Genomic DNA, 23,849 nt, shown 5'->3' on the forward strand with positions numbered 1-23,849 from the left:
CATTGTGTCAACACTGTTATCCCAAATTATTTGACTTTACTAGAAATTTGCGTGGAAACCTGTTGCCTCAAACCATCCACGTTTTTTACACAAGGTGAAACTTAACAGGTCAAGTTGTATTAATGCAGAGCAGGACGTTGATGCAGTAGAAAAATCAAGTTTACATTTCATTGATCATTACTAAAAATCATTAGTAAACATACATTTTTTTTTCCGGAGTCAAAATAAGCATGTTAAAGCTTTAATGCGTACTTTCAAGCCATTGCCAAATGAGCTGCTACAAAGCTAATTAAGACTATCAACTCCACACAACTCTCAGTATTTCTCAGTATGGCTATGTTCAGAAACTGGTGTTGTCATTACTTTGAATTCCTCATGGGCGAAACAGAAACTACGCACTTTAAGCATGAAAATTAAAATAACAAATACAAAACATTAGGCTACTTATCACTACAGATATAATTTGTTCATATAGGCTAAATGTTGTTTATTTTCCTTTATGTCAGTATGAACAATGTATTTAATACATTTGTCCCAAAAATACAGAAATGAAGACATTACACATAAACCATTGTAATTTCCCAATGTATTATGTTAGGTTTAAAGTTTCAGTCAGAAGATAGAGTCACTGATTTCCAATCTGCGTTCAAGACTCTGCTCATTTTCTCCCTGCCCAGAGCCCATCAGTCCCCACCCGGGTCTCGGTAATGTTGCAACAATACATGTACATGAACACTAAATCAACCATACAACACTAAAACCCAGGTAACATAAATGCAAACCCAAAACATTAACAGAACATTATTAAAACACACTTTAACTAGGACAGAAACCATTCAGAACATATATATTTTTTCCCATGAGCCTTTGCATCGCTTCAGCGCAGAACAGTTCCAATGACCCTGCCCCTCCCATACAGAAACTTAACATCCTTAGTTATCTGTGCACTGCATACTTAAGTTTGAAAAAAGATGAAGCGAGAGGCTTAGGGTTAATATATTCAAATCCCAAAATTGAAAATCAAATACCTATCCATCGAATGAATATTCGAGTATTCGGATCCAGTTGGCTTTTGATGTACTGTAGCGATGCTGAAGGTTCAGGGTGTAGGACATCTGACTTTTGTGCAAGAGACTGGAGTTTTGGTCCCATCACAAATCTGCAATTAACATTCACCTTTGACCAATTGTTTTAGTTGCCTAGTCTTACGCATACCTTAGCTTATTTTCCATGACCGCAATCTTTTCCTAAACATAAGCGTACCGCAGTTGCCATATGCAGATTTTGTAAAACACCAGGCTTTTAAAAACCTTGGCACTTATGTAAAAGACATGTCAAATGTAATCGGGAGTCTTGCAGAATTGTCCAGTAACAGCGGTCTTGTGTGGTGATATGGTTGGACAGACAGACAAACAGAACTGAAAACATTACCTTTGTGGTGAAGGTAACAAACATGCAAATAAGAGTATTTATTGAATATAATCAGCATTCCTGGCATTTTTATTCCAGGTCTGTCCTTTTTCTGCCTTAGAGAATCACTATTTTTGGGGAAGGACACTTCTTCAGAAGAGCTTGTGTGTCTTTTTAAAAAACTGCTCTTTTTTCCCCCTCTATTCCTTTTTTCACCGACAGCCTTTTTCTTGACTTGGTGAAATTGCCGCTCGGGGTCTGGTGGAGAAGATCCACACACACAAAAATCGTGTTTGGCTCTTTCTGAATTACTTGACTAGACCCTGAAAGAGAGGGCCCTTTGTTGGCTTCCTCTGGGACTGCCCTTGAAAGGCTCCTATTGTGTGGTAAGCACTATGATATAATGCAAGTGGATTTAATAGATTTAATGGAACATGCAGACATGGTTCTCAAGCCCTCATGTGATAAGAAGCAGCCTGTTTTTAGGAGATCAGAACCACATCTTAAAGAAATGAAATGATCTTTCAATGTCGCGTTGCTCCAGATGCATGTTAAGCTTTGATTTTATGTTAAAATATTCTTCATTGTTCGGTGTGTATGCAGACGGAATCCATTGCAAGTATTTTTACATTACCAACAGTATGCTTTGGTGTCTCATTTTTGAGTTATTTTCAGATTTCTGTATCCTTTGATTATCCATTTCAGTGTTCCACCTGAGTTGTGTTGGAAGTCAAGGTTGGGCAGAGTGGGGGGAGTTGAATGTCTGCGATGTGTTAGCTTTGTTTTCATTGTGTTAACAGGAGCACAATGGCACGATTGTGTGGCCATCTGAAACCCTACACCTACTCAGAGCTTTCGGGGGTCAGAGGTGGGGGAGATGTGTGTGCCTTTAGCCTGACGAACCATGCATTTTGAAACCAAAGAGTAATCCAACCAGCATACCATCAAAACCATTCTGCTTCGCCGGCTCACTCACATACTAGATCTGCTTGTAAAATGCTCTCATTTTCCAGATATAAATGATGCTTATTTTTCTCTCCCTCTTTTTCCCCTTGTTGCTTTGTAATCTCTCTCATTATTTTAAGGTGCCATTTGAGGAGTGGCCTGCTTCTTGAAACCCCTCAGTATGATGGACAAAGACCATAAAGCAGAGCAATAAACCTGAGATGAATGTTATATCTTAACACTGATAGAGGCAATTAAGTCCATCATAAGCGAGAGAGGGAACATTCTCCTCTGGGGACTCATTCACTTGCATGGTTTAACATGATTCCCAGCTAAATCCCTTATTTTATTTCTCTTCTCAGCTCACAGCTTACAGTCAAGCACAAATTGAGCTGATGTGTTTTTTTTCACACAATTTGGTCTTTCTGTCTGATCTGCCCTTTTCTGTCTGTCGTCATGCATCTCTCTGTCTCTCCCTTCTCTCTCTCTCTCTCGCCTCCCCATTTCGCCGTATTTGTCATGGTAATGTAAAAAATCTCAGCTGCTCCAATTCATTTCGTGCTCTTTCAGTCGAGAAAGAAGGGCAATTCTGTTTTTCCTCACTAGTTTCTGTGTGTAGTGGTTTAAAGGTAATGAAGACCATATTTCATCTGCATGGAGTTATATAACTGGGCGTGGCTGAGCAGGTCTGTTATGGGAAAATAAATATTACGGAAGGTCTGACTTTGTTATCTTTATCTCACTGGGATCAATGTGTGTATTATTGGACAGGATACATTACACAAACACGTCGGCACGCATGCAATGTACACACGTTCAGAGCCAAGAACCTAAGTTGTCTATACAGCATGCAAACATACACACACATAAGGAACACATAAAGGTGAAATACACATGCAGCAGCAGCGATATCCACACAAATACACAGGCAATCCATATCTGCTTTACACTACACCATCCCCCATACTCTGCTTTGGTTAGGTCTGTATGTATATGTGTGTGTGTGCATTCACATGTGTGCATTCATCTGTATGTGTGTGTGTGTGTGTGTGTGTGTGTGTGTGTGTGTGTGTGTGTGTGTGTGTGTGTGTGTGCCTGCCAGCAAGTCACTGAATGCTCTAATGACCACAGTCCTGACACAGGTATTTTGACTGCTGCCTCTTTCCATGGGCACATTGACAGACATGTGATTAGTTACGCTGGGGTGAAAAACTAGGGAGGCGCACACTCTAACCATGAAAAGAGACTAGAAAGAGGGTTATGTCCTGTTCTTTCCTTCTCTCCTGCCTCATCTTTCTTTAAATCTGAAACATCCCTGGCCGCAGTTACCGGTTGTGTGATTTGGTATTCAGTACGTACAGTAAAGCACAGTTTGGCTCACTGCAACCTTATGAGAAAAGCTTCTCGTGTAGATCAATGCAGGTTAGCAACACTGTAGCACAGAATGCAAAGTAACCATCCCAGTAGGAATATGGAATTGATATGAAAATGATCTAAAAAAAAAAATTCTTGTAAGTAGGGCACCACACCGTTACCGATCTCAGTGAGTGTTTCCTGTATCGGCAAGACTTAACTGATCCATATTAAGTCCAGTTGGTTTGTCAATAAAATGAACAGTTTTTGTTACAAATAATTCAATCACAGCAGGCAGGTGAATTTTTAGTGCCACAGTATCCATGGTGCATGATAATGTTGTACTTATCCCAAAGAGTTCCACATTGTGAGGTTATACAGAGTGGTAATTTGGGCAAAAGAGAGCAATGGTATCCAATCAGTACCCAGTATTGGCAGATACCCAGAGTTAAGGCCTTTTTACAGTCGCCGCAGCCGACCTGTTGAGCGCCAATGTGACATCAAAATGACGTAGATCTCGCTGGCGTGCCAGGATTTTTTTCAGCGCCGCACGACAAAACGGAAACAGGAAGCATGGACGAGTTCGAGGGGAACCGGATGCCAGGACTCTCAGAGTCACTGCAAGTCTCTCTTGTAAACTTACTGGGTTAAGATGAGTTCTTTTATGGTGAATGAAAGGCTTGATCTGACGAAGTAGGTCATCGAATCAAATAGAAACATTGACGTCAATGCTTCTGCCAGTTCTGCCGTTGTTTACCTTTTTCTAGAAATAGCAAAGTCGGTAGCCTTTCCTCATTAGCGCCACCTCTGTTCAGGAGAAGACCGCAACTAGTGTCGCAACCTCCATGCGCAAGTATAAACAGTTACGGCGCTCCCATGACGTCACATTTGTGCACGACAGGTCGGCTGCGGCGAGTATACCGGACGCATCAAGGTCTTGGAATTGGTTTCAGTAGAGAAAGAAATGGATCGCCACAACCCTTTTTGTAAGATCACATTACAAAAGTACACACTAAACCCAACACAAAACCAAAAACACAGATATCCAAAACATATGAATATTTATATGCAGTATGAAACACAAACTAGAAATTATTTTTTAAAAATATGATACTGAACATGATCTGGTTGCAGCAGATAAAGCTACTGTACCTAGAATACAGTAAAAACTGTCCCAATTTCTTTCACTGTCATCAGTAAGAGTACAAATTAGCTCCTGGTTCATAATTTTCTCCACTTCAGTTCTATGGTGTAATTTTGTAAGGGAAACTTATTCTTTAGTGGATGGATGATTTGGACGGTTTTGAGATGCCAATATAGATGTGAGTCCTTGTCGGATGGCTCTGGAAAGCTACATTTCTGATATGTGGTGTTCCAGTCAACAGTTGTTTTGGTACCTCGATGACTGTGGTGCACTTCCTGCATCAAACTGACATTGGTTTGGCTTTACGCAAACACACAGCTATTTATAGCATCTCTCTCCCACTTTATTTTCTCCCTCCCATTCTCTCCCTCTCATGTATTTGCATTTCTGCTATGCAAACAGGAGTCTGGTGTCAAATGCGTCAGTTGTACAGGTCGTACTTGTCCCTTTTCTTTCTCAAGCCTCAATCTATCTCAAAATGTCTCTCCTTCGTTCCCTCACTCGACATGACTCCCCTCTCCTCCATCTCACTGTTGCTTTCCACCTCTCTCTCACCTTCACCCTCTCCTCCCTCCCTGCTTCACCCTCTCCCACCCCTCTCTCTCTCTCTCACTCTGTCTGTGTTTTCCTTTGCACAATTGTTTTGCTGTAGATTTGACCGCTATGATTAATGACCTCAAAGCCTCAGGAAAGCAAACAGAGAGAGACACGACATGCTCGCCCTTCCCTTACAAACCTCGCTTTTTCTCATATGTCAACTGCTCGTATGTGCACACTGAGCACATTATGACTTCTGGAAAAAAAAAAAAAAAGATCTACATAATATGAGTCAGATTACATGAGAGGAAGATTTTATATGCACACATTTTTTATCTGATTTCTGCAGACAACAACCGCCACCTGGCAGCGAGAACAGCTTTCCTAGACCATTGCTGTAAAGCCACATACATTATTAATTTGTTCTTAGTGCATTTTTATTTGGCTCCTTAAATAATTGTATACATTTTGTTATCATGCATCTCTCTCAGCTTTTGACATTATTTTCTAACATTTCAGAGGTTTTGTCATTTTCAAGTGTTCAAAATGTTAAATGAACCTTAGAGCAGGGAGCACAGATGAAATGAACCTTTTGCTCAGATTAGTCAGATTAGTCACACTTAGAGGTAGGCGTTCAGGGGCTTGCTAACGGACACTTCAGCTGGTTAGTTGCTTGAATATGGTTCACTTTTAGGTGAAAGTGTGACTTTTATAACACAAAAGAAACACATTTTATAACCATTATTCAACTTTTTTCTGTCGAAATCTCCCATGTGGAACTACTACTGTAAAGTAGATTTTTGATATAATTTAGCAGGTAAATAACAACTCATAGTTACTAAGAACAGAATAAAATGGTTTGTGGCACAAGTCATTTGACAAATTGTCTTAAATTAAAGCTAGCTGCCATTTAGCTTAGCTTAGCATTAAGACTAGAAGCGGGGCGAATTAGCAAGAAAGTAAGAAAGTCCTGACCAAAGAATTCTTCCCAAGCATAACCTGTAAACCCTGTAAAACTGCACTTTTTTGGTTTTACATTTCCTTTGTGTGTACAGATTAAACAAAATAGATATAACTTGTGAGCTTTAGAGTTTTCTTTCCCAAAATGTCTTATTCCTTTTAACGCACTTCCCGTTGGAGTAGGTGTATTAAATGCTATTAGCTTAACTGGCTACTGTACTTGGTAACCACAAATAAATAATTATTTTTACCTTTTCCGATTTAGATATTGTTTGTTATTCTAACAACTCTGCCCTCAGTGACTCACATTGTGCTGCAGGAGCCACCACCACAGACTCTGGTTTGCTCTTTGACATTCTGTATAATTGTTTTCTACTTACCCCGTTTCGCTCATCGACATCTGGTTTGCAGGTGTGAAAATAACCTATTCCAAAATACCGTCACTTCTTGCACGATGTGATTAGGATATGTAAAATCATTTTCCAGGAGCAATAAAGCAAGTGATTTAGTTTTCATTGCAGAATACAATGATTATTCCTCCAGCAAACTAATGGTGCTATCAGACAGAATGCACTGTACTAGAAGTAACAGCTCGATCAGAGTCTGAATGATAATGCGGAAATGGGATTGGGGCTTCAAATTGAATAATGTTGCAAGGAATTCTCTTTGTAGTTTGTTGGAAAGATAGAAACACAAATTCAAGAAAACAAAACAAATCCCCTTAAAAGTGAACTGAAAAAGTACAGTAGGTACAGTAGATTTAGTCCCTGTAATACATAGCTTATTACAAGAACATGGCTATAAAAGATTGTGGCCCATTTTTGGGTCCCTGCCCACAGCTTGAGAAACACCCCTAGTTCTGTAAGCTACTGTAGGCACATATCCATCCTGTTACTTGACCTTACAGTAGCAGCGGTAATTCATCTCGGCCACTACTTGCTGTCTTGAGGTGTGTTTTGTATCCTCATAAATGGCTGGTGCCAAATTGTGTCAGACAGAGAAGCAGGGAAGGCCTGTGGGAGTGTGTGTGTGTGTGTGTGTGTGTGTGTGTGTGTGTGTGTGTGTGTGTGTGTGTGTGTGTGTGTGTGTGTGTGTGTGTGTGTGTGTGCATGTTTATATGCCTGTGTGTTTCAAGCTGCGGCCTCTGGCTGTGACCCCAGTGTTAATCACACTACAGCCAGAACAACCACAGGCTCTATTGCCACTACTGCTGCTACAGCCCTCCTCCTCTCAGACTCGGTTTCTCTCTCATTCATGCTCTCTGCCACCATTCCTACAGCATCTTTGCTACTGTACCTCCCACTGATACATAATCTCTACCCACTCCTTTACCATTGGCTCAGGGCTACACCCTCATCTTTCTCATCCCCATAACCTCAAACCGTCACCTTTCCTCCAGCCTATGCCTCCCCTTTAGGCTTCTTGAGCTCAGTGTTTCTGAGTTCTGGATTAGTGGGGTTGCCCTGTCCTCGTTTCTTTGGCAAAGTGCAAAAGCACTAAAGGCTGTTCTCACCTCTGTGTAGTCTCAGTCACTAGTTGGGTGGCTGCTTCGCAGGGTTGCTGAAAGTGGTGATTTGTGATTGGTCAGCTATGTTACTAATTGTTAAGGGTGGGAAACAGCATCTGTGTCTGGTGGGCTTTCTTAGATTTCAGTATTTGTCAACCTCTATAATGATTGATGGCCATTATAATGATCACCACCTCCATTCTAGAGATTTTGGAAACCCCGCACTTCGGTACAAATAATGTCGATCAGAGCGAGGAGCATGAACCTCCTACAGCTTTCCAAAAAAATGTCAATTCCATAGAAATCATCTTGATTTCTTGTCATTGAGTCTGACTGAAAGTAAACACGGAAAGTAGGTCCCCGGAAATTCCTGTAGCTGTTTTAGCAAACTGCGCGGCACAGCAAATCAATTTCTGGGTCAACTCCTGGCTGACTTACCTGTCACATGCCGTTTGATTATGTTAATGTTGCCTTTGACTGGCCAACTTGCTGGCTGACTAACTACATGGCCGCTGGTGCAAGTGTTGTGCTCTCAGTGTTGTGATAATCACTCTGTTGTGCCTTTGTCGCCCTGTGACACCCGTGGAATCACAGCCGTAAGGTGTGTGCGCCCTAACACACACAACCTCAGGCTGTCGGCAAGCTGAGACTAAGAGTGTGAGTTACACAAGCTTTGACAGAGCATAATTATACGTGTCTCTAATGAACTGTAATTACTGACATCCACCAGAGCATCGAGGTCTATAAGCCGAGGACTCACAGTCATTAGGCTGCAGTGTTACACTGTTTCCGTATCTCCACTGACTGACTGAAAATCAGTTTTCTGTCCCTGTTGTGATGTGTTAGTCTCTGCCTAAATGTTTCTAAATGTCTCTCTCTCTCTCTCTCTCTCTCTCTCTCTCTCTCTCTCTCTACAGTTTGATGGTGACAACATGTACATGAATGAAAACAACCATGATTTCCTCCCGCCAAACCAGGTGTGTACAAATTGCCTCTAATGGAATACCTGCTCTTTTCCTCTCATTTCATCTGTTCCAATGATCGTTGCCGAGCCATTTTCAATCCACTATTGTTCAAGCTTGTTATGATGGACGACAAAGTATTGTTACAGAAACAACCACTGAGTTATATGACATCAGCTGAAAGCAAAGGGACTGAAATCTCTCAAAAAACATTCCAATTAGTTTGCCCATGTTTTATACTGCAAGATTTAACAGAAATACATATTCAACGCATTCTGCACTCTATTGGTGAAATATTCCCCCAGAATAATAATAATAATATTAAATAATAATATAAGTGTTAGTGGTCACAGTTGGGAATAAACAGAAACGTTTCTTCTTGTCCCAGAACCTGAAGTCTAAATACAGTCAAACGATTCCTGTTTTTATTGGTTATTGTTCATTTGGATGCCCATTAACAAAACTTTTTTTTTTACACACACTACATAGCCTACAGTAAACTGTGTAAAACAGTTACAGTATGGCAACCAAGGTTATTATAGTTTTGCATTTTTCATTAGTTTTTATTTTTATTTCGTTTTGACTTTTTGTTTTCAAATTTAGTTTAGTTTTAATTACTTTTTAAAGCGGGTTTGCTAATTTAGTTTAGTTTTTATTAGTTTTAGTGTTAGTTTTAGTCTTTTTGTCCAAAATGTAGCCTACCTATGGTCATAAATATGTAAACAGTCTACACAAGACGCCACATTAAGTGCAAAATGTGTAAGTGACGTGTTCCAGGAAAAAAACCTAAATAGCCAACAGACTAAAGAAGACATGAACAGGTGTTTTGAACTTTGGTTCGAGTAAAGTGGTGAACTTTTTGAAGTCAATCAAGTCACACAGTTGTGTAGACATCCCAGTATCAATCCACATATTAACCCACGCTTCCTCCTGCTTGTGGTGTTCCTGCGTATTTACTAACCAGCAGCTATCGGGTCGCCGCTGAAAGCCTTCCTGTAGTGTTCTCTGTCCTGCTGTTGTCTCTGTCATGCTGCCTGGCCCTGTTTCGGGGAAAGGGGGCTTTGTGTTCTCCTTTACCTTGTTAAGGTAAGCTAGGTTAGCCTCCTAGCTTGTGTGCGCTTCTCAAATGTACTTTCAAATTGTCCACATATTTTACCACCTTCCACTGCAAGGCATAATCAAATAGGTGCCGCTTTCTTCCGACTTTCGGTACCACTATGATGCCAGGCGAGGGGCATGGACTATGTTGTCTTCAATTTGACGTTGAATGTCGGGATTTCTGGGTTCCCATTCAGAAACTATTGAGAATGAGGAGATGTCTACGGGAAATGTCATGGTCGGAAAGCTATAACGTTATTTGCTCTATGGAAGACATCAACAAAGACGAAAACTAAGGACATTTACTCGATAATTTTATTTTATTTTAGTTAGTTTTGCAAACAGACATTACAGTTTTAGTTTAGTTATCGTTTTTTTGTAATGCCTCGTTTTTATTTTTATTTCAGTTAAAGACAATGTTTTTTCCCACCTAGTTGTCGTTATTTCGTTCGTTTTCGTTAACGATTATAACCTTGATGGCAACCCAATCAAATAACATCAAAAACATATATATGACATACAAGCAAAGTTAGTAGTAAAACATTAAAATAATAATTCTCAATTTATTTGCACTCTGCAAAAGGAAGTTAAAATTTCTTATTAAATTTCTTAAAAACCCGTGGCCTTGTTGGTTCAGTGGGTAGAGCAGGCGCACATATACTTAGAGGTTTATGCCTTGATGCAGAGGTCCAGGGTTTGAATCTGACCTGTGATGATTTCCTGCGTGTCTTCCTCCTCTCTCTCACATAGCTGTCCTGGCAAGAAAAGGCCAAAAAATTCATAAAAACCTTTTTTACTCGATTCTGAAGTATACAGAGGATATGGTTTTAAATTGTGACGTAAAACGTTAAAAGTATTGATGGCTCTTCCTTAATAGATACAATATTTGTTGTCTTTTAAACACTGAAGCAGGAGTCTATCCCAGCATGCATTAGGCAGAATTAATTAAAACACACTGGACAGGTTGCTAGTCCATCACAGTCTATGTCAGGCTGTCAATTACATTTCTGTTAAATAGGAGGAAACCAAAGAACCAAAAGCAGTAAAGATATCCAAATTCCAAAAAAGAGTGCTGGGACCTTCTTTCTGTGAGGTGAGAGTGTCAACCATTAAGCTAATCTCTGCCATCATAAAATTCAAATTCACTTCATTCCAATTATGCAATCATCCGCTGTGCTCCTTTGGTAAAAGCCAAGCAGAAAACGTTGCTTCACTCTGAGTGAGTTTTGACCTTATTGCAAAGGATTTATTTAGTTAGAATAGAGGGGGAGTCAGCGCTCTTCTACAGTACATGGCAACCGTGCCAGATACACTGTAGCACAGCTGGTTGTGAACAACTGGGAGACCATATGGTTGTGTTTGGACAGGGGGATTTGTGAAGTTTGGGAATAAGCCCATCTGACATACACAGGGAAGCAGGGAATTTGTCCCTGTCAATTGCAATTATTAGAACCGACCCATAGGCTACAGTAGTTCTGTGTTTCTGTTGCATTTGGTGTTTTGCTTAATTTCTTAATGCTCTGGTTTGTTAAAGTGTGGCTCATGGCCCAGAATGAGAGGCATGCTGCTTCTTGATTCCCAAAATTTATTTAGATTACTCTGACAACAAATATTTCTGTTACAAAGGGATTTTCAGTAGGATAGTGCTGTTATCTGACACATTTATCATGCTGATACTTGGCTGTCTAAAAAATCTTAAGAACCACTGCTTTTATCGCCCATTTTCATTCAGCACATGTACTTTAACTGCAGTGCTGATTGACTGATTACAAGTCGCGCTGATGTGCACAATGTTCTTCGATGAATTACTGAGGGACAGATAAAACATCGCAAATGTGGCATGGAAGATAGACAGAGGGAGAAAGGGAGAGAAAGGTGGGGATCAAGGAAGCAAGAGAGAAAGAGACAGAGAGAGGGAAATAGCGCGAAACACGGTGATGGGATGAGAGACAATTTTGCTTTGCTCTGTGTTATACTTTGTTTACTCAAAATCCCCTCATATTTGACATGTGCCTTGCTCTATTCCCCGCTTCACCAAGTTTAGCCTCTCCTTCCTTCTGACAGCTTGAATCAGGGAGGGCCTTAGGGGTGGACACACACTCCGACAACAAAACATAGAGATGGAAGAAATAGAAAAAAATCACTGATCTGCACCACCGTAGCTGTGTCCTAATTCTGCACTACATACCAATTCTAGTATGTAGTGTGTTCACCTTGTAAAGTCACAAAGTATATTCAAAAAAGTCAGTATGCAGACTAAAAATGCTTCATTTCTGTGGACGATGGGGAAGCAGCTTGAGGAAGATCTTGGAAAACAAACAAATTAGTATTAAATCTTTGTGAATTATAATTGACTGTGGTGACCCAAATCCATATTATTGACACACGTGTACAGTATAATGTATACTATATCCTTATACTGTTTCTGGAGTTAGATCACAAGAAATTCAAATAATTGAAATACCATTTTACTGCTATTTAGACAGGCATCAATCAAACTGTTGCTTCAGAATTCAACTGCCAATTGAACTTAACAAAGCAACAAAATGTTTTTCCAAACTATGTTTCTGGAGCTGTACCACCCGCCTGACCACCCACTATTAGTTTGAAATGTCATCAAGCTGTGAGCAGCTTCTCGAATTTCTTTGTGCACTGCTTTGTGGGAGAACACTGTACATCAACAGCACATTCATAAACAAACAAAAACTTTTTTTTGGTACACTGACTGTTTTAAATATGCATAGATTTGGGATTCAGCTGCCGTTTGGTTGATGTCTATTAGCATTGTGTTGCATAACTTCTGTTCAAATTGGTAGTGTGCATCGATTCCTTCTCTGCTAATTGCAATAAAAGTATACTATGACAATTATTAGTATAGTTTGTATTCTATGCAAGTAAATGTGTTTCATTGGATTGGGTGTTGGAAATATGTTTAGTCTTGTGTTATTTTTGCAGAGATAAAAATGAACAGAGGAATAAGACAGCTGCAGGGATAATCTTTTATTAACATTTTATTCCGGAAGATGTTGTACAGTATATACAGTAGCTGTATTATTCTCAATATATTCCATCTTGAATCAAAACAAATCATACTGCCTAAAGCTCACTTTTCTCTGCTTGCTGCTTTATTATCTCACTTTTTTCTCGGTCTTTCTTCCTCCCATTCTCTCTGACTCTCCCTCTTCTGCTTGTTTTCTCACTCTGTTTCTCTTTTTCTCTCTACCCCCCATTGCATTTAAATGCATTTGGGTCAGCGGTTCCGCCTCCAAACTGTGAAAGTGTGTCTCTCAGTGCTCTGCTGTCTCTCACTTCAGTTTCTGCATGTAATCGCTCTATTTAATCTGGCTCACCTATATAAATACTTTTTTTTAAATTTTTTTTTTACATAAGGTACTTACATATAGGACAGAAGCATGGCCCTGTTGAGTAACTAGGGCCAACTGCATCATATAGTGAGATGCTTAGATGGGTATATTCTCGTGATGAGTCACAAGGAAACGGGGTCAGTGCCATTGTCATATCAATGTTCCCATGAGCATCGTCGTCTGACCCTGCTCAGTTCTCTGTAGTGTTTCTTCTAGTCTCTCTCTACCCCCCCCAGCGGAGTGACAACGTGTTAGTGATTCAATGACAAGGTCACGGACCCTGGTCTTGGCATCAACAGAGTCTTTGTCTGCCCCTGTGGCCACTGACCATTGTCGTGGCAACAAAGTAGGAAAGAGTAACCAACGACGAGAAGCTCCGGCTTGTTCCGGTGTCTTCGCAGAGTTTTTCATCGGACCCTCGAGCGCAAAAAAAGAGACACACTACCATGACATTTCCACAGTGGAGTGTGGAAGAGCACCAGGCAGAGAGCCTTTGTTGTGTTATAAAGGTCTTAGGAGACCTTCACCTGAAGTGGGATTTCTTCTGCTAATACTAAACAGAGCAGTACGGAGCGATGCGATCAATGATAATGCACTGTGGTGATGCCTTCTCATAGCTCTGCAGCAAAGTGAAAGAAACAGTATACTTCATCAGCACTTTACCTTGACAATGATTTGCTTTGATGTCTTTCTCCCTGACTTATGAATTCATTTAGCAGAACTGCTGTTTGAGAGAAATATGTCACAGAAAAAAAGAAGAAAAAAAAGATCACGAGGAGGAAATGGAAGGTGGAGGGGGTGGAGTGAGAGGAAGAGAAACTGCACAAGGGAATAATTCAGCTAATGGAGTGACTGTTTGGATATTCAGCAGAAGTAGAAACAGAGATTATGATCTTGCAATTAGCGTAACAAGGTTTTATTGATTGGCTGCCGCTGTAGCGTCTTTGCTGCCAAGACACTGCATGTGGTTTTAGCATGCACAGTGTGTGTGTATCCCAGCCAGTCACACTAGTCCGACTACTACTAGAGCAGAATCCAGCTCCGTGTTACTGTCGAGCAGTGGCCATTTCCTGAGCATCAAAGCTGAAATATTATGGATTGCTGAGTTGAAAGGGTCTGTTTGAATGCCTGATGATAAAGTGGAAACTGCATTTGCATTTCCCACTCACTTTTAAGTTAATGCATTGCCCTCTTTCCTCTTTGAGTAAAATGCAGGTATCAAAAAGGCGGCTTCTGGTAACGAGGGATTTGAAAGTTTGTCTGCCTGTTTTACATTTTGGGAGTTCAAATGATGTTTTAACGGTAAGCTTGATGCTATTTCTCGTTTCAGTTATTTTATTGTAAGTCAATGCTGGCAGGGATTGTACTGGTCCCCTGGGTGTTGTAATTGGAATTAGGGAGGTGTTTGAGTGCCAACAGCAGATCTGTGAGACACAGAGAATCAGAGACAGATTGCAGACCGTTGGAAAGGTTTTTTTTGTTATATGGTAGGAAACAGATGTGATTATGATTAAGTTTAGAAAACACACTGAACACACGGGAGACTGCACTTACAATGAGGCCTTTGTGTTATTTTCATTATTCCTAAATGTTTTTAATGAGAGATTTAGTGGTGTAAGAGCTCTTGTAAACAGACACAATGTCTGTCGCACAGTTTTAGTGCCTCAACTTGCAGAAATTGATGAATATGATTTAGTCCTCCTCCACAGCTCCCATGTGTCTCTCATCTTTCCCCCATATGTTTCTGATGAACCATTGTAGAACATGATCCCATAGTCTTTTATGTCCAACCTTTGACAAATCTATCACCTCGTCCCTCTATGCTCTGAATTAAAGGCTCATTCCACCTTTCCAGTTTAGATGAGTAATTCTCTTGTTTGGCAGCAGCCCAAAGCCCAGCCAGCCCGTCTGGAACCTCGGCAGAGCCTGATTGGTCAGAGTCAGTCGTGTGTGACTGACAGGAAGCCTGCTGATTGGGGGAGACGGTATCTTCGGATCATTGCACTGATTAAAGCCTCACGGCGGCGTTTTGTAAACTCCCGCCGTTCGGGGTCCCCGCACCAGCGCCCTGGCCCTGCTGGTCTGAATTACAGCTCGGCCGAATTAGTCTGATTTACAGCTTCCTCCCGCTGTTTAGATTGGAGCTAGGGACCAGAGTGGCAGGCACCTCCTCCCCTACACTTCCACCTGCCCCCTACTCTGCCAATTGATTCTCTCACTTTGTGTCTCACCCTCTACTCGTCACCCCAATCTTCCCAATCCCTTGTCTGTTCCCCCTTTTATGCCACCTCTCCTGATTTACCTAATTTAAACATACTTCCCTCCAGTTCTTCTCACTTTCCCCTCTCACCCTTTTTGTCTCCCGCTCCATCTTTCTTTGTTTTCTGCCTTCCTTCCACCTCCCTACAACCCATGTCCCCTCTTCCCCTTATCATCATTTTCAAATGCACCCCCCACCTACTCCAAACCTCATCCCTTTACCTTTCCCATCCAGTACCTCTCCCACCTGCCCCCTCCTCTCTCTCTCACACTCCCTCACTACATCTTTTGTGAAAATGAAAACAAAGAGCTGCCTGCCAAAATATTTATATAGCTGTTTGCTGATGAAGCAGAGAGCAGAGACAATGCAAAAGGATGTGCAGGCATATTTGTCGCGGCAGCAGAAAGATGGAAAGCTCTCTCCCTGTGGCCTTTTTACAGTCATTTGAACCCCCACCTCACCATGCTCACTCACTCTTTCCCTGTTTAAAAGCCTTCTGTTTGAAATACTCATCTGACATGGCACCACATATAAATGCTGTATATTTGTGTAAGGCCCTCGCTCTGCCAAGCTGTCCATCCCCCTGTTGCCCCAGGTGATCAGATGAAACTAATGGCAACCTTAATGTGTTTGTGTAGGCCTTTCACCCCATTGGATAGAATGATGACAGACCAAACACTCACTCCTGTGTGAGAGTGTTATAAAAGACCAGTGTGTGTTTAGCCTTTTTATAACCACAGAGATTTTCTATCTCTTTAAAAAATAAAACGTACGAAGTTTGACTTGAACTGGTTTTCCCTTAAGGCTGCGGAAAAAAACTATGGGCTATTAAAGAGGAAAATGTTGCATTGAACCAAGATTCATTAGCAAAAATACTTGGTTCATTATCTCAGTATCTTCAAGGTATGAAAAAAGCCCTAAGCTGACATCGATCCATGTTGGCTTATTTCCTCTGCTGAGAAAAAGTATAAATGAGGTAATATCATTTTTCATATTCAAATGGTTAAGCAGCACACAGCAAATATATACAATATACAAAGCCTGAGGCAGACAGTTTTTATTTATTTTTTATTTGCGTAGTTTGTCTAACACAGGTGGAGTTAACCATGTAAAACAATAAAGAACCTGAAAATGTACACAATCGGAATAGATGCAGTTAACATCCCCTATCTACTGTTTGTAGTTGAATTCAAAAGAGTAAACGTCTATAGCCATGCTGGCAGCTCTGTGAGGCAGCCTGCTAACATGCTTACAAAGACAATGCTAATATTACCATCTAGCATGCTAATAACATTTGCTATTAAGAACTACACACAAAATGCAGCAGGGACTAAAGCAAATGTGAAGGCATTTGATCATAAACCAGAGTGCTGGACAATTTTAAATCCCAGTTAAGGGATCCCGAAAGTTATTACAATTCATCCTGAGGGCGAAATGAATGTCTGAACCAAATTTCATGGCAATATATCCAATAGTTGTTATATTTCAGTCTGGGTCAAAATGGTGGACCCACTGACCCACGTTGCCATCCCTAGAGGCACAGCGCTAGTGCGGCTAAATACTCCAAATATCAGGCCTATTAAGCTGTTGCTGTTTGGGTTTAACTCTAAAATCTTAGTCGTGGATATGCTGCGATGCTGGAGGTTCCTTTGTGGACACTTTTGTGAAGTGTGAGTTGCAGTACCAAGCTAAGAGACAGGGAGGTTCATTGACACTGGAGAGCTGTCTCCTCCACTCCCCTCCACTCCCCACCAGCTTCTTATTAACAATGGCACCAAGAGTACGAGGGTCCAGATGTTAGTCTCCTGCTCCCACCAGCTGTGCCAGCCTCCGATACACAGCCTCATTGACTCCGAACCAGGGAGGGGAGACACTTGAGAACACACTAACACCAACACCACACACACATACACACACACACACACACACTCACACACACACACACACACACACACACACACACACACACACACACACACACACACACACACACACACACACACACACAGAGCAGCGAGTCTCTGACAGTATGTTTTTAAGAAAAGTCTTTTTTCTACAAAATGTTCAAAAAAGCATTCAAGAGCAATTGCACTCAGTTTTGTGCAAGAACAACTGCACACAGACTCACATTTGTCACCCAGATTAAATGACACACACACACAAACACACTCTCACCAGCCACATGCACTTTACGCCCCCCTTTTCCTGGTGTATGAGTTATTTGTGGGTGACAGGATCCTAACAATTCTCAGTATAATGCACATTTGTTTGGATGACTGCGCCATCAGCGCTCCCTTTGTTATTTCCAACATTGTTAGTCAGTCGGTACTGATCCACCAACCCGTTATTGTGCTGTTTTTTGTCCATTTACTTGTTCTTATAACAATAATTAATTTTGTCATTCAGACACAGTAGCGCCATTGTCCACATGTTAATAATGCTTTTGACAGTGAGCGTAGAAAAGTAGATAACTGAAGAGTCATTCAAAATTAAAAAACAGTTGACTGGCTGCTGTTTTTTGGCCTTGCCGAGTCTCCGGGCGGCCATAACTGTGCAGCAGCAGTGGCTGTTGTCAAGCCTTGCAGAACAGACAGTGGTTGGCCAATGTGCAAAGTTACTGTAAAATGGTTTCCCTCTCCAGGAGACATTGCTGCTCCAAACAGGAAGAGACAGAGGGGACTCTGGAAATAATACTGCATGTCTGACAATGTAACATTGCAATCCTAGATTCACCCTGTCAGGCAATAACTTTGATTATGGTCCTCATTTGAAATGTTGGATTCATATAATTCCCCATCCCCCCTTCTTTTCTGCTCCTTCTTCTCCGTATTCTACTCCATCCACCCTCCCCTCTCCCCCCTCCTCTCCTGTCACCCACAGCAGTATCAACATCGGTATCATAATCACTCTAGATGACTATTGGGAAACCTGAGTAATCGTGTGCACCCATGTTGTTTTCTGACCGCATTAGTGGAGATCACAGTTGAATTTTCACTGACACTCATCATTACTACAGCAATGTCCTGAACTCTTCCAAATGCAAATATAGATGCATGTTTGTTTATCAAACAATAACACCTGCTGTTATTCCTCTTCAGAACAATTACTTTTTGTGTCACTTTTACTATGTGTTATATTCTATAGTCATTTGGGAGCTATTTAAATGTTGTTTGTGTTCCAGTTGAATGTTCAGCAATAATGATGTGGTTGTTGTTGCTGACAGCATTTCTCCATTAGTCTCCTCTCTCGCTAAAATCAAGTGTTATTAGACAGTTAGAAAAAAAAAAAAACATAGACAGAGAAAAACAAGAGAGAAGAAGGTCAGTGACACATTTTCAGTGAATCAAATTGATAAAGAAAGAAAAAAGGGAGTGGAGGAAAGTGGAAAGCAACATACTAGGCGCAGAAGGCAGCTAATGTCTGGGCACTCACATCAGTTTGCAGAGAAAAAGGAAGCGGGCGAGAGACAGACAGAAACAGAGGTACAAGGGAGGTTGTGTTTATTATTTGATAAAGCCTCCCTTATAACCTCAGCATGTTGTGCAATAGCTCTGGCTCTCCTTCAACTCTGCGGTGTGCCACTTCAGATTAGCTGCGTGTGGAGAAGGCCTGCCCCGTCTTTGCAGAATGCATTAGTATGCCACTCAGAGCCTCATACAGCCTAGGGTTAAACACAAATTATATCATTTCTGTCATCCAATCAAATCACACTGACCCCTTGACCTGCCAGATGAGTCAAATGCATAATGAAATATGACATGGCACAAAAGCTCTGATTCTAATCTGCTCTGACACGCGATCAGATGAGGATGACCTCCTGACCTGGACTGACAAGTGAGACGAGCACTGGGAACAGGATACATGAGGGAGAAGAGGGGAAGGAAACATAAAAGAAACGGGGAGAAACATAAGCAATTAGAAAGGCTGGTTTTAGTCAATGGGAGGTTAGTTAGTAATCAACTCAGTATCTGGGGTGAATGGGGCCATCTGCATCTTCATCTTTGGACAGTTGTTATTCACTTCAGTTATTCTCACCATTCCCTCCATATTTTCCCTCCCATAATGATAAATAAGAAGCATTTTTTCACAGAGCAGCATCATTTTTTTCTCACTTAGCTGTGGCCAGGGCTGAAGAGATAGTAGCTGGATTGTATTTCCTAGAAAGAGTACAACTTTTATTTTATTCCCCCCCCCCGTCCTACACCCTCGCAGCCTCCCAGTTTCTCTCTCTCTCTCTCTCTCTCTCTCTCTCTCTCTCTCTCTCTCTCTCTCTCACACACACACGTTCTTCTCTTCCCAACCTCACGTCCCATTCATTCTCCGAACAGAAACTAAGTACATAGTGGTTTAGCATCCCCATCCCCACAGCCCCTTTCATGATTTCCAAACAGTAACATAGTGACAGATAAATAATGCAGCCTGGCTGTTTTAGAGAGAGATGAGATGACAGGGGGATGCGTGGGAGGGTGGGTTGATTGGGGTCCTGGGGATGTAAAGCAAGGACCAGAACTGTTTGGGCTCTGTGAGGGACAGGCCAGGCTGGGGTTGGGTCAGCCAAGAGAGGAAGAGGAGAGTGGAGGTGTAGGGTGGCTGTAACTGGATCTCTCTCCCCCTCCCTCTCTTTGGGCTCTGCTAGAGAAGGCTTTGTGGTGTGTTGATAATCCCCTGACATGATATTGTAGCAGAACAACAGCTATGGCTTTAATTAGGCCTGAGTTGACTGAGAGAGATGGAGGGATAAAGAAAGAGAGGTAGAGGAAAAAGAGGTGAAGTATAAAAAACAGACAGCCCAATAAACAGAAATAGTAGATCAGTTCATGCTGTTCAAGTGTTTGAAAGTTAGTGATCTTTGTAGTCTGACAACAGCTATTTGCCTCTGCTATTTGTGTTACATTAAAACAAGAGCTCTGTGTACACTAATAAACAGGATCATTCATAAATATACAGTATAATCTTCCTCTGGGAGAGCGATGGCAGAGCGAATGAAAATAGATGATGCTCTCAAATTCTTTTCCTTGCAAACCGGACTGCGTGGAAAGGAGCGATAACAGGGCCTGACTTTGTCTCTGTGTGTAGAGTTCTGCACGGTGGATACGAAAAGGTGTTGGAACGAAGAGTGTCGGTGGTAATGGAAGTGGTAGTGTGTGGGGGATTTTAAGCATAAATCACCACTGTGACAAAGCTCTCCAATAGGCAGATAAGTGCACATTAGTGGTAAAGCAGATCTGTCATCGTCTGTCTCTTAGCTGTCGGTCCCGCCCTCTCTCCCCGAAACAAACGCTGACTTGAGAGGACTTCAAACTCTGCGTCTGTGTGGCACATAAGCAACAGGCCTGAATTTACTTATGCACTTAGTATGTTCTTATGTTTTCACTTGATGTCTAGCTTGATTATTTTATTTGTGGGCCACCTATCAAAATAACTTTCATAAAATGATGTTCCCTTTTAGGTAATATAGTAAGAAACTGGCAAATAATAACACTAGGGCTGAAACTAATGATTTTTTGTCAAGAAATAGTGAAACAAATATTTATTTCTCAGAGCCCAAGTTGAATGTCTTGTTTTATCTGTTAAGAGTCCAAAATATTTTCAGTTTACAATAATATAAAACACAGAAAAGCAGAAAATCCTCACATTTGAGAAGCTGCAAGCAGAGAATGTTCGGTGTTTGCATTTTAAAATGGCTTAAACCATTAATCAATTATCAAAATATTACTGTATGCCAAGATCATGTTTTACAAAAACTAAATGGCATGCAGCTCCTTTTTTTAGTGCATATTAATTATATATGACAATGAATCATTTTACAGAATTAATATACAATTACATAGGAATTGGGTTATGTCCCAAATCCAGATTTCTAAAGGTATTACAACAATAATCTAATATGAAGAAGAATGTACAGATAATGAGCCATTAGCCACAGTCAATATCATCTCCAGAAAGCCTTGAATACTCAGGCAGTATTACAGAGGGAGGGAGAGATCTGTGCCAAATAAAAGACAAGCTGGAAAGCTCCCCAATCAATGTTATTTTCTCTCTCAGTCCCAGACCAACTGTCTCTTCATCTGTTTCTTTCAAATGAAAGGTGTGCTGCTATGTAACACTTACAGTCAAGAGATTTGTTTCGTAATTAAAATGTTACAGATTGTGTTTCGCTCAGCTGCTCAGACTGAGCATAATGTGTATTGGAAATAACGCTCCCTATAGTGTGTGGTATTGATAAGAGGAGGAATATAAAGGATGTTTCAGTGAGAAAATAGAATGTGTGTAATGCAGCTTTTGGTAGGAATGTGGCCCTGACTATTGAAAGTAAACCCATGACGAGTACCTCATAGGGGGAAAATAAAGAGCAGGTTTTTGTTTGAAAAGCCAGCTCCATACTAGGACACATGCTGGTCTGTACGATCCATCAAATACATTGCCTTTGTTTGGATTTTACTTTTAAAGGAGAAAAGAGTATACATTAGCCAGGGTGTACATGTGGTTCTGTACATGCAAGCTCATTCTGAATAGAGGCATATGAATAATTTATCTTGCCACAATCCAACTGGGAACGTCCTTGGTATTTACATTTTATCATCAAGGGCACTGGATGATCCCTCACAGCAATCTAACACATGACACAGTCTCTGTCCGTGTCCCTTTGCACAATCAAAAGCAACGGATGGGACCGGGAAAATGTTTCCATAGTGTGGATATATATATATATATATATATATATATATATATATATATATATATATATATTTATACTGGAAAAACAAAAGCTTGATGAACATGCTAGATGATGACTAAGCGTGGCGATCTACCGATTACACAGTGGTCACACGCAATTGTAGTGAAGCACGGTGAACGATGACGATGATGCGAAGGGACTCACTTTACACAATGGCTCCAATGTTTACAGCAGACAATTTAGTTTCCTTCCAACAATTATGAGGGAAAATGAATCTCAGGAAATGTTCGTTTTCTTGTCCATTAGACCAAACAATAACACTATCCCCAAAGGTCTACAAACACATCTGTCTTCAAAGGACAGTCCAAAAAATGTATATCAACTGGCTTGCAGGCTATGTCAGGACAAAGTAAATCAAATTGAGGCAATCCCACTTCTATTTCTATTCCTTCTTTCATTTGGTGTAACATGTAGGAAGATGAAAGTGCACATTGAACGCTGAGTCTGTGTCTACATTCTTGCTGCACAATAAAACATTGCTAACGTCTTTTTTTGTGGTCAAATTAAAGATTGGTGTTTTAATGTTTTAGGTATTGTAACTTAATGAAATTACTCTCATCTGGCTTTGGGCTTACTGCCTTAGATAAGTATGCATTTTAAAGACATTAGATACATTTTAATCCAGCTGAAAGCTAATGTTGTAAAAAAAAAGATTATTGGTTACTTTGTACTTTAAAGGCACAATCTGTGATCCGAATGGGGAAAGAAAGGCTTGCTCCACTGCTACATCACAAAACAAACACCAACATTAGACAACAACAAAATCCACATCATTAATATTTTCTGATCTTGATTGATGTTCGTTTGCAGTAAAACAGGCCTATTTCCTTATTACAAGCAGCTGAAAATTCTAACTTAATATTTGGAGGTCAACCTTTTCAGTTATAATTCAAACAAACCTGTAATTTATATGGTCACAACATTACAGAATGGGCCTTTAAACTCACCTCTATAGAGAAAGAAGAAAAATGTGCCCTGTATCCTCACTCCTTTCTTCCATCTCCCCATGCCCCTTATTTTCTAAAAGTATCTGTTTGAGAGATAAATGACCACTCTGCTGCCGAGGATGACAGCCTACACAAAGATGATATTGAATTTATTTCAGAAATGTTGCAGAACTGACTGTTTGATGTATACTGCTAGACATGAATCATAAAAATTCTATTAAAAACCCCTTGAATGGCTGACACCAGAATATTATTTGTGATGATTAATTTGACTCAGTCATTACAATGGGAGTCAAGTTGGATCGTCTCAGACAAAATTGCTTTTCATTCCCTGTTGAATTTCCCTGCTATTTTTCTTTTCTTCTTGCACTGTGCGGAACTCTGATCTGATTGGACTTACTGTGTTAGCGTGACAGCACAAAAATACAGAGGCTGTTGGTCTTCTTTATTACTGATTGCTGAGCATCAAATTTTTGTTCCAAAATGAGACGTTCAACATTTGAAACAAAAATTACTTCTAACAAAATGACAGATCAGAATTTAAACAGTTTACAAAGCAATTTTTAGAATGGCAGGAAACTGAATTCATGGGTGAACAAGATGCAAACATATTAATGATTCT

At 40.6% G+C, this 23,849-nt stretch overlaps 1 protein-coding gene across 7 annotated transcripts in view; it reads left to right on the top strand.

Annotated features, from left to right (window-relative positions):
- tox2 (TOX high mobility group box family member 2) overlaps window positions 1-23,849 on the top strand; it is a 113,928-nt gene that overhangs the window by 56,484 nt on the left and 33,595 nt on the right. For all 7 annotated transcript variants that reach the window (XM_078248963.1, XM_078248965.1, XM_078248967.1 and 4 more), the window contains one exon: window positions 8,774-8,833. In XM_078248963.1, the coding sequence (XP_078105089.1) occupies window positions 8,774-8,833 (60 nt within the window). The remainder of the gene's footprint in view (window positions 1-8,773; window positions 8,834-23,849) is intronic.

The sequence above is a fragment of the Sander vitreus genome, chromosome 4, assembly GCF_031162955.1.
Source record: "Sander vitreus isolate 19-12246 chromosome 4, sanVit1, whole genome shotgun sequence".
In the NCBI taxonomy this organism is placed as follows: Eukaryota; Metazoa; Chordata; class Actinopteri; order Perciformes; family Percidae; genus Sander; species Sander vitreus.